Here is a 13,331-nt window from a genome sequence, read left to right on the forward strand (position 1 = left end):
TCTGCAGAGTTACATTGTCAGCTATTTCTATGGATCCATCTATATGTCTAGCAGAGAGTCTAGACCTGGGATTTCTTAAGTGTAAGCTCTTGGGAACAAACGCAATAGTCCTGTTTGTTCCTTCGGCCCGTGTCTATAGTGTAATAGTGATTGTGCAGCAGGATATGATGGTGCTTGTAGTTCTACAACAACTAGACAACGACACGACAGGATAGGAAAACCTGTCTGCACAACCAGGAGTATACTGGGTGTATGGCAGTGATGGGGTTAATTACAGGGGGAATATCCATAGCACCCACGCAGTATAACCTGATATATGGATTTATAGATATGAGAGATAATGATAGATAAATAGATAGATAGATAGATAGATAGATAGATAGGAGATAGATAGATAGATAGATAGATAGATAGATAGGAGATAGATAGGAGATAGATAGATAGAGCAGATAGATAGCAGATTGATAGATAGATAGATAGATAGATAGATAGATAGGAGATAGATAGATAGATAGATAGATAGATAGATGATAGATAGATAGGAGATAAATAGATAGATAGATAGATAGATAGATAGATAGATAGATAGATAGATAGATAGAGCGAGCAGATAGATAAAAAAAAAAAAAAAACAGCACCGCAAGTGCGGGTATGTGCAACGTTTCATGCCTGAGGATGGAGGCAGAAGCCTTTGAAACGTTGCACGTACCCGCAGTTGCTGTGCTGTTTTTTTTTTTTTTTCTAATGGAATAAATCACAAACTTTTGCCTATCTCATATTTATTTATTTATTTATCTATCTCCTATCTATCTATCTCCTATCTATCTATCTATCTATCTATCTATCTACCTATCTATATCCTATCTATCTTCTATCTATCTTATAACTATATATCTAATATCTATCTTTCATCTCTCTCTCTTCTATTAACAAAATACCTATTCGTATATATATATATATATATATATATATATATATATATATATATATATATATACACACACACACACAGGGATTAGCAGTGTGCATAATGTGTAATATTATTACTACTATTGGATCTTCTTATGATGTCAGTTACAATGATTGTGTTACTATTGGTGCACGTTCCCTGTGCTGATCAGTGATGTTACTGTCATCCATCATATCACAGAGGTTTTCCTCTCGGTCACTACAAGGTGCAGGGCCGGTGTCCGGTATTGTGGGGCCGGTGTCCGGTATTGTGGGGCCGGTGTCCGGTATTGTGTGGCCGGTGTCCGGTATTGTGTGGCCGGTGTCCTGTATTGTGTTGCCGGTGTCCGGTATTGTGGGGCCGGTGTCCGGTATTGTGGGGCCGGTGTCCGGTATTGTGGGGCCGGTGTCCGGTATTGTGGGGCCGGTGTCCGGGGGTCTTACATGTAATAATATACAGGGAGGCTATGAGCCAGTAATGAGCTGTAATACCAGGCAGCGCCTATCGGGCAGGGAGAGGCAGCAGATCGCACTCATTGCTCCCGATCAGCGGGATAATTACATCAGGTAGATGAAGCGATGGTCGGGACTATGGGACCTGCGCCGGGATTAGTCCCCATGTGGGGGATAAATGATAGGGAGCAGCTAGGACACAAGGGAGAGGCTACAGTACATCCAGTATTCCTACCACTATCTCCCAGGTCACTCAGACTAACCACCTATTTATTATTCCTAGGAGAAGAAATTGTATCATTTAGTAATCGGTAACACTACACTACTATCTGTAACTATAGTGATGATAAAATCCTCATATATTACCCATCATCATCATCATACAACATAGTATCAATAAGGAATGAAAACAAAACCACATAGTGTACATATTTCAATCATCATCATACAAGAATACAAAAATAGGTATAGAAAACAAACAAACAAACACCACCTTACATAATAAATTATTATGTAAGGTGGTGTTTTTTTTTTATACCTTTATAAATAATATTCAAAATTATACCTATTTTATACCTATAAATAATATTCATAATTATTACTATTATTATATATTTTTATACTATATATACGTATTTGAATAATCATCATATATTACATTATTATTATTATTATTATTATTATTATTATTATTATTATTATTATTATTATTATTATTATTATATCTTCATATTACTATTTATTGGCTATGTTCACACATAATATTTTGGGCAGTTTTTGTAGTCAAAATCAGGAGTGGAACGGACAAAGAAAAACTATAATGGAAAGATGTGCAGTCTTACCTGGTTTTGGTTGAAAAAATACTGTCCAAAATACTGAGAGAAATACTGTGTGTGAACATAGCCATTTACCCATTTACTACATATATATATATATATATTATATAATTTTTATGATTGCTGCTGCTGCTACTAATAATAATAATAGAAATAATGTGTCACACATCTTGTGTCACACCTGCAGTAATGCAATGGAAATGCAATATGAAAGCGTCATTTATTGCAGTAATTGGTGGTTTCATTGTGCTACTGCTTTACTTTATTGCAGTAATTTACCATATAATTCCCATCCCTCTTTGCGTTAATGCAATGAAACTCCAACATGTGTGAACATACCCTAAAAAACAATGTATGTGATTACTAATACTTCCACTATTATTATTACTACTACTACTACTACTACTACTACTACTACTACTACTACTACTACTACTACTAATAATAATAATAATAATAATAATAATAAATGGTAATAATAATAAATGGTAATAATAATAATAATAATAATAATAATAATAATAATAATAATAATAATAATAATCCTAACCATCATCATCTAATCACAGCTACTTTTTTTTTTAGAGGAACAAAAACAACTAAAAATTAAAAAAAAAAGAAAAAAAAGGGGAAGAGATATAAAGGTAACCCATTCTATTACTATTCATCGGATTGAATACCGCTCTCGCCTTTTGTCACTTGGCGATCAGGGGAACTGATCCCATTGCCAGAAGCGATCGCATTGTTCTCAGTGGGATAATTCATGGCTTCCGGCATGTCAGTGGGGACACCAGATAGAACTGTGTGCCCTGCTGTGCTTTCCTACATACTTTGCTAGCAGAAAAGGGAGAAAATCCTCCTGATGTCTTCTGCATTTCGCATTAGTTGGGGTCAGTTTCTGCAGAAATATGTGGTCTCTATGCAAAGCCTATATGCAACCTTCTATTATATATAAGCACAATCTATTCCAGTATACAGCTGGAGCTGTAGACTAGACAGGACTCAGCCCTACTGTGGGGTATAACAGGCTGTGGGCCACACATTGGGCAGTGCTGCTGTCTGTGGTTTGTTCTCTCCCATGTGTGGGTGTCTGGAGGTGACTGGGGCTGGGATCTGAGCTTCCCTCTGCACCTGAAGGGACATTATCTTATTACTGTTTGCTTCTTTTGATATCTCATACATTAAAATATTATATTTTAAAGATTACAGGTTTCATGTTTGTTGTTTGGATTCAACTGTTTCTTTATATATAAAGAAGGAAAAGTTAAAAAAATAGTTATAAAATTAAAGTCAATGTTTGGACAACAGATGCCCATAAAACATATAGGCCTGAAATATACTCATATAAAGAAGCCCATTCATCGGTTATTTCTGCAGGGTAAGGGCATGTTCACACACAGATTTACGGCCACTGTTCCAATGATCTAGCTGTTAAGGCGGCATTCACAGTGCATTTACAGTGTACATTTATGTCCTAAGATACATGAAGCAGATCAGTCATAGAAAAGGCACCTATAAATTTGCCGTACAGGAACCTGCAGTAGAGATTAGCGAACCTCGAGCATGCTCGAGTCGATCCGAACCCGAACTTTCGGCATTTGATTAGCGGTGGCTGCTGAAGTTGGATAAAGCCCTAAGGCTATGTGGAAATCATGGATATAGTCATTGGCTGTATCCATGTTTTCCAGACAACCTTAGAGCTTTATCCAGGTTCAGCAGCCACCGCTAATCAAATGCCGAACGATCGGGTTCGGATGGACTCGAACCCGAACCCAGTTCGCTCATCTCTAACCTGCAGTAAAATTCTGGATTTAGAGCTTTTTTTTACTCATGGCAAGAATGGCGCATTATTTCGCATTTTCTCGAATTATGGTAACGCACCCATCAGAGCTGACTGGAGGACATTGCGGAGTGAACGTCACCATTTGGACAGTATAATGGCCCATAGATTCCTTTATAAACAATCTGGGAAATTTACTGGCGTTTTCACTAAAAGGCTATGTTCACACAACGTTCTTTTCAGCTCCGTTTAAAATGACTCAAAATAACGGACGTTTTTCGAAGCCTGGCATCCCCTTAGTGCAATGAGGGGTGTTTGCACATTATCTTAGTTTGGGGTTACTAATTACCCTTTGGTTGTGGCTTAATTGAAAAATCCATTGAATTTAATAGCAAAAACGGAGAAAGAACAGTGACAATAAAAGGACTGTGTGTAAACAACTAATACAAAACGTCCACTATTTGCAAAAAACGTCCGAAAATAATGTTCATGTTCATTATTTTGACGTCCGCGGCAAAAACGTCCGTGCATTGTGCGCATAGGAAGTCCGTCTTCCCATTGACTTCAATGCAATTGCATTGAAGTCAGTTAAATTGCTGCAAAAAAAATGATCTTTTGCACTACGCTCGCAAATTTTGCACAAAATCTTTTAAAAGATTGCAAAATGTATGTGCAAATAATAATAACAATAATATTTATTTGCATAGCGCCAACAGATTCCGCAGCACAAATCATACTTGCCCAATTATTTTTAACCAAGACAGACAAAAAAGAAACCTTGATAATGTGAACAGTATCAGTCTGGGGACGTTCACGCAGCTTTTACAGTATACGTTAAGTGTATACGTCAAACACATCCGTCCGTACACCCCCATTGATGGAGGCCAAAGTGATTTTTTTCAGCTGTATAAAATATATTAAAATCAATAAAATTATTCTTTATCGCCTGGATTTTTTATTTTATTATTATTAATTTTTTTTTTACAAGGGAGTCTCTGGATGACTTAGGCCGGGTTTACATATGTCCGGCGGTGCGGCGGCGTTTCCCTCCGGCGCAGGAGAAAAGCGCCGGAGGGAAACGCATCTTTGAACTGATCCCATTGTTTTCAATGGGATCGTTCAAAATGTGCGGCGGGAAATAGTGGCCGCCGCATCGCCGGACCGTCGGTGCGTTAGGACGCATCTTGCAGCGTCCTGGCGGACCGCCGCTCCGGTGATGCTGCGCCGCACCAATACAATCGAATAGAGCGCCGGATGCCTCGCCGGGCAGGACGCATCCCGTTCGGCTCTGGCATCCGGCGTTCAGTCAAATAGTAGTACAACATAAACATATATCTCCCCCTGTGTGCTCTCCCCCTCCCCTATAGTCCCCCCTTGGTCCCCCAGTAGTATATAGCCCCCCTGTTGCCCCCCCAGTAATATTTAGCTTCCCTGTGTGCTCTCCCCCAATTAGTATACAGCATTGCTGTGCGCTCTCCCCCAATAGTATATAGCCCCCCATGTGCGCTCTCCCCCTCCCATATAGCCCCTCTGTGCGCTCTCCCCCTCCCATATAGCCCCCCTGTGCGCTCTCCCCCTCCCATATAGCCCCCCTGTGCGCTCTCCCCCTCCCATATAGCCCCCCTGTGCGCTCTCCCCCTCCCATTTAGCCCCCCTGTGCGCTCTCCCCTTGTAGTATATAGCCCCCCGGTGAGCTCCCCCAATTTAGTATATAGCCCCCGTGCGCTCCCCCGCAAATCCCATTGAAAATGACAGGAAAACATACTGGGGAAAAAAATTTCAACTGATGAGCGCAACTTGTGACAACTGATGACAACTGATGGAAACTGATGGCAACTGATGGTTTTTAATGAAAAGACGGATAGAAAAACTGATGACAACTGATGCATTTTTGGCATCAGTTGTGACATCAGTTGTGGTCAGTTTTTAGGCAAAAAACGCAACTGATGCCAACTGATATATGTAAACCCAGCCTAATACCACTTTATGCTTTTTTTGTGGCGTCCCTCTTTTGGATACATAAATCTGCATAAGCATTGTGAATGCAATATTTTTTCAGTCCATCACCCATTGATTCCAATGATTAAATAATATATACTGTATATCTTTTTTTCAAATCCTGCTTAAAAATTCAGTCTAAAGCCCTTAGATTGAATCTCTCTGAAATTCACAGGATCCCTTATAGAATACGCACCGTGGTGCTTCCATATATTTTTAGTAAAAATAATAATAATATTTTTAGTAAAAATAATAATAAACAAATAAGATCAAACAAATATTCATAAGAAATAATGTGGCTTTGGGTAATAATAATAATAATAATAATAATAATAATAACAACAATAATAATAATAATAATGCAATAGTAACAATTAACTACAGCTCACCAGTTTCTTTCAATAAGTTCTTAATAATAAAAAAGAAGAAAGAAATAATAATAAAAAAGAAGAAAGAAATAATTAATTAATTGCATTTAGACAGAACTGATGGAAACAACAAGTGGGATATGTCAGGGGATCTGCACACTTGTAATTTTTTTTGTCAAAGATTTTAGACATAATTGAAGAACACACTCACATACACCTATACACACAATCACATACACCAATACACTTACATACTCTTATACTAACATACACTTATACACACACATGCACCTGTACACACTCACTTGCATCTATACATACTGATATACACCTGATGTAATGATATACACCCACAGACATATTCATTTAGGAATGAATAAAGGTATTATAGCAATAACAGGATAATAATAATAATGACATAATAAAGAAGAAGAAATAATAATAATAATAATAATAATAATAATAATAATAATACATAAAGCAATAGAAAATAATACTTTATGATAAGAATGATGTGTGTCTGCAATGTGGGCAGCAGGATGGTGGACAGTGCAGGAGCTGCCATGTGCCCACTGCTGGGATCAGGACTATTTATAGGAAGTAATTGGCTGATGATTTAGATTTACAATTATAAGATGATGTATGTGGGCAGGAGCAGTCACTGAGTAAGGACAGTACAAGGCTCCTCACCTCCATATAACTGCAGAGCTTACATGTCTATCCCAGCATCACACCTACTATCCCTGCTACCACCTACACAGTAGTCAGCTACAACCCACAGGAGCCTGGAGCCCTGCACCCACAAAATCACATACTGTATGCATAGAAAATAAATATACTTCTACAAACACACACACACACACACACACACACACACACACACACACACACACACACACACACACACACACACACACACACACACACACACACACACACACACACACACACACACACACACGAAGTCTTCCTGTTATTGATATTGGCAAACTACAATGTGTGCAGCAACATACAGATTTGTACACACTGGGCAGCTATTACTTTATGTTCTTACACACTATGTTAATTCCTATATAAAGGTTTAACAGCACAATGTTTTTTTATATGGTCTGTGGTTCACTGAAAGGATATATAAAGAATATAAAAAGTTTCATAAATAAAAAAGAAGTATAACAGGTTATAAAAAGCTGTAATAAAAATAATAATAGGCTTATAACTGGAATTCTAGAGAATGAATAGTGTTTAGTGGTGTTATATTGCAAAATATAAAAAGCAGAAAATAAAAAATAATCGTAATATAATACTAGCACTTCTATTGCTATGACTGCTACTCTATACTATTACTACTATTAATAATAATAGCAGTACTACTACTAATAGCAATGGTGGTAGTAATAATACTAATAGCAATAGCGATGATGATAACAATAGTAAAAGTACTACTATTAGCAATGGTAGTAGTAATAATACTAATAGCAATAGAGATTAAAATAATAATAATAATAATAATAATAATAATAGCAGCAATATCAGTAGTAATAATACCAATAGCAATAGAGAATAATAATAATAATAGCAGCAATGGCAGTAGTAATAATACTAATAGCAATAGAGATAATAATAATAATATTAATAGCAATGGCAGTAGTAATAATACTAATAGAGATGATAATAATAATAATAATAATAATAATAATAATAATAATAATAATAATAATAATAGCAATGGCAGTAGTAATAATACTAATAGCAATAGAGAGAATAATAATTCAGCAATTTTAATAACACAAAACTAGTAATAAAAAAAAGGTGAAAATAATATTAACTAATTCTAACATGTCAGTAACAATAATAAAAAACTCAAAAATCAATTTAATAAACATAATATACAATAATATCAGCAAAAGAAATAATATAAAACTAACCAGAATAGAAAAAAATTATATATACAAATAATATGAGAAAAAAATAAAAAAGAATATAAAACTTTGTTGCTTACCGTGAAACTATAAATTTATATTAATAGTAATAATATAGGAGTAATAATAGCAATAAAATGTTATAATAATAATTTAAAGTAATAATTAGACAAATGGTTATAGTTGTAATATTATAACACTAATCAGAATCCAGTTCATTGTCAAAATAAATATAACTAAATAAGTGAATATCTACACTTATATCTAAATCTTCCTGGGAACATAGTTCTATGTATATGGATAAGGTGTTTTATGGCTATGGCTATATTCCTGTATCGTATGATGTTGTATCTATATACATTGTATTCCTTTGACTCCCTAGTCTCATGCACTTTGGCTCTTTTGCTGTTACAATGTAATACATATAATTACTGAGGGATTACACTGACTGCTAGATACATATCCTGGGCACATCACAGTATATTCCTCTTTTCCATCACCTCCAGACTAGCTGCTTACATGCATTATATATATATATATATATATATATATATATATATATATATATATATATAATTTGAGCTGATTGCTCCTATGGTGTACAGAAGCTGTCGGAGTGGTCACTCACCGTCGGGGAAGACTGCTCTCATCTTGAGGTAGCTGGTGGTCAGCCTGATGATGGAGGCTTTGTCCAGCTGGGAGGTGATGGCAGAGGGCAGGGGCAGCAGCTTGGCCAGCTCATAGAACTCCCCATTCTCCTTCTCCCTGCGGGTCTTAGCTGCGTTCTTAGACTTCTCCTTCATAGTGATGATGATGAGGATGATGATGGTGGTGATCAGTGTAGAATAAGATGACTGCTGGTAATAATAATACTGACATAATAATCAGCTGGGTGTCATCAGAGCAGGGGGCACAGCACTGGGCACTGACTGATCACTAGACTAGGGGCTCAGTGCTGAGGAGGAGGAGGAGGGTGATGAAGGTGACCACATCTGGGTCATTGCTCCTTAGTATTTGGATAAAAGTAGCAAGACATTCAACAGAATTCCCCTTGTAGGATGTTGGTAGTGTCCCCCAATGTGACTCCTCCAGGCCCTAGTCCAGGAGTCCATACATCAGGGAGACCTTCATGTCCTCATAGGATTTTACCCCAAATCCTGCTGATGCTGCTGTAGGAGGGAATGGATGCAATCCACCCAGGGCAGCCCTCATATATCAATGGAAAGAATAGTGCACAATAAGTATATGGGGGGCTGTGGTCAGCAGAAATGCAGGACCCTCCTGTCCATAGGGGGGTTCTCTTCCTTCCTGCACTGATCCCCTCTGCCCATAGGATAATACTGAGGGCTCTTCCCAGCAGAATGGAGGTGGCAGGCAATGGAGACTTGTTGAGTTCCTTCTCTCCCAGAGGCTGCAGAACACAAGTCCAGACACAGGAGGTGCAGACACTGGATAGGCCCCTGAGCTCAGTGACGTCTCCACATACTCCACATACAGCCCAGCCAGGGAGGCAGGGGGACCTGGGCTGCACACTGCAGAGCCTGAGCTGCTAACTGCTCTGCACCCTGTGCTGCTGTGTATAATCAGAGAGGAAGCCAGCTCCAGCAAACATGGGGTTAACTGCTCTGCACCCTACCCTGCTGTGCTGCAGTGTTCATAATCAGAAAGAAAGCCAGCTCCAGCACACAGGGGGTTAACTGCTCTGCACACTGCTCTGCTGTATTACAGTGCATAATCAGAGAGGAAGCCAGCTCCAGCAGACAGGGGGTTAACTGCTCTGCACTCTGCACCCTATCATGCTGTGCTGCAGTGTATATAATCGGACAGGACAGCCAGCTCCAGCACACAGAGGGTTAACTGCTCTGCACCCTGCTCTGCTGTATTACAGTGCATAATCACACAGCACAGCCAGCTCCAGCACTCAGGGGGTTAACCCTGAGCACCCCCTTGCGCTGCCCTGTATACTGCTAGCCTAGGTAATAGTATACAGCCTATATAAGGCAGCAGAGACTCAGTAGAGACCTGGAGGAGAGAAGCGGCACAAAGCAGCAGCAGCAGCAGTAGTAGTGTCAGGAGCCCCATACTGGAGCCCAGCTATAGGCAGAGCCAGCAAACACAGGGTTAACCGCACTGCAGTCTGCTGCTTGACACTCGAGAGTGTATTGGAGGCCAGATAGCCGTACTGTGTGCACTGCAGCTTAGACTTACACAATAGATGACATCTTATGTATTACAGTATACACTGGATGACGTCTTATGTATTAGAGTATACAGTATACAATGGATCCCATTTTATGTATTACAGTATACAGTATACAATGGATCAGATCTTATGTATTACAGTAACCAATGGATCAGATCTTACGTATTACAATATACAATGGATCACATCTTATGTATTGCAGTATACATTGGATCACATCTTATGTATTACAGTGTACAGTAACCAATGGATCACATCTTATGTATTGCAGTATACATTGGATCACATCTTATGTATTACAGTGTACAGTAACCAATGGATCACATCTTATGTATTACACTGTATACAATGGATCACATCTTATGTATTACACTGTATACAATGGATCACATCTTATGTATTGCAGTATACATTGGATCACATCTTATGTATTACAGTGTACAGTAACCAATGGATCACATCTTATGTATTACACTGTATACAATGGATCACATCTTATGTATTACAGTATACATTGGATCACATCTTATGTATTACAGTGTACAGTAACCAATGGATCACATCTTATGCATTACACTGTATACAATAGATCACATAAACAAGGTGCAAATACTTTTACATCTTGTAAAGTCTCTGCACGACCTAAATATATATAGTCACTCTAGGGCTGGGTTCACACTATGTATATTTCAGTCAGTATTTGGTCCGTATTTTGCAACCTCAACCAGGAGTGGATTAAAAACACAGAAAGGATCTGGTCACACAATGATGAAATTGAGTGGATGGCCGCCATATAACAGTAAATAACGGCCATTATTTCAATATAACAGCCGTTGTTCTAAAATAACAGCAAATATTTGCCATTAAATGGCGGCCATCCACTCAATTTCAACATTGTGTGAACAGATCCTTTCTGTGTTTTTAATCCACTCCTGGTTTTGCAGCAAAACACAGTAATCACTGAACTCAAGGAGATTAGCGAAAAACTCCAATGAAGTACTCAATCAAGAGTCTCCACTGATGCCCCCAAAAACAGGAGTCCGTGGAGTCCCGGTCTCGAAACACGGGATAGCCAGATATCTCTAGCCTGTTGCCACAGGTGCCTCCATGATGGAGAGAGCACCACACCACCCTGATAAATAGCCCCTTTAGTCCCACTCGGTTGTGAGTATTGGAACACAAACAGGGAAACATCAGGGTGGTGTGGTGCTCTCCCCATCATAGAGGCACCCCGTGGCAACAGGCTAGAGATATCTGGCTATCCCGTGTTTTGAGATTCGTAACCGAGACTCCACGGACTCTTGTTTTGCACTCCTTGTTTTGGTTGCAATATGAGGACCACAATACTGACTGTAATATACTGTGTGTGAACAAAGCCTATCTCTGTATAATACATTGCACTATGCAGCATCTTCATATGTCTGTCATTGTCCATAGGTGTATCTTATACACATACATTTACATTGTACCACCTTGTGGGGTTCCCAGCCTTATAATAGCTGTGCTGAGAAATATACAATGCACTGGAGAAGAATCATCAGAGCTAATAGTAACCAATCAGATTCCATATTCGAGTTTCAGAGGCCTTCTGGAATAAAAAAAGCAGAGACCTGATAGATAGATAAATAGATAGATAGATAGAAGATAGATTGATAGATAGATAGGAGAGAGATAGATAAATAAATAGATAGGAGATAGATAGATAGATAGATAGATAGATAGATAGATAGATAGATAGATAGATAGATAGATAGATAGATAGATATAGATAGGAGATAGATAGATAGATAGATGATAAATAGATAGATAGATAGATAGATAGATAGATAGATAGATAGATAGATAATAGATAGATAGATAGATATGAGAGATAGGAGATAGATAGATAGATAGATAGATAGATAGATAGATAGATAGAAGATAGATAGATAGATAATAGATAGATAGATAGATAGATAGATAGATAGATAGATAGAAGATAGATAGATAGATAATAGATAGATAGATAGATAGATAGATAGGAGATAGATAGAGAGATGATAGATAGATAGATAGATAGATATGAGAGATAGATAGATAGATAGATAGAGAAAATCGTCCACAGCACTCCAAATTTGGCAAAACAATGTGTTTTGAAAAAGACGACAGAGGTCGTTGAAACGTCGCTACTTAACACTGTGCTGTGCTGTTTCACTATGGAATAAAAAACACCTTGTTTTGCCAAATTTGGAGTGCTGTGGACGATTTTCTATATTTACAAAGTAAAGTCTCGTCTGGACTATACCTGCTGGCACCCACCCTGCTTTAATAAGTAGTGCTGCTTATATAGATATAAAGAATCTAGATAGATAGATAGATAGATAGGAGATAGATAGATAGGAGATAGATAGATAGATAGATAGATAATAGGAGATAGATAGATAGATAGATAGATAGATATAAAGAATCTAGATAGATAGATAGATAGATAGGAGATAGATAGATAGGAGATAGATAGATAGGAGATAGATAGATAGATGATAGGTAGATAGGAGATAGATAGATAGATAGATAGATAGATAGATAGATAGATAGATAGATAGATAGGAGATAGATAGATAGATGATAGGTAGATAGGAAATAGATAGATAGATAGATAGATAGATAGATAGATAGATAGATAGATGGATGATAGGTAGATAGGAGATAGATTGGAGATAGATAGATAGATAGTAGATAGATAGATAGATAGATAGATAGATAGATAGATAGATAGATAGGATATAGATAGATAGGAGATAGATAGATAGGAGATAGATAGATAGGAGATAGATAGATAATAGATAG

The 13,331-nt window shown here is 37.7% G+C and overlaps 1 protein-coding gene across 1 annotated transcript in view; it reads right to left on the reverse strand.

The window, feature by feature from the left end:
• The window catches only part of SIM2 (SIM bHLH transcription factor 2), a 41,384-nt gene extending 31,694 nt beyond the window's left edge, over positions 1-9,690 (reverse strand). The window contains exon 1 of the mRNA XM_069944918.1: positions 8,931-9,690. Within this exon, the coding sequence (XP_069801019.1) occupies positions 8,931-9,105 (175 nt within the window). The 5' untranslated portion in view covers positions 9,106-9,690. The remainder of the gene's footprint in view (positions 1-8,930) is intronic.
• Between the last annotated feature and the right edge of the window lie 3,641 nt (positions 9,691-13,331).

Source organism: Dendropsophus ebraccatus, chromosome 11 (assembly GCF_027789765.1).
Source record: "Dendropsophus ebraccatus isolate aDenEbr1 chromosome 11, aDenEbr1.pat, whole genome shotgun sequence".
Lineage (NCBI taxonomy): Eukaryota > Metazoa > Chordata > Amphibia > Anura > Hylidae > Dendropsophus > Dendropsophus ebraccatus.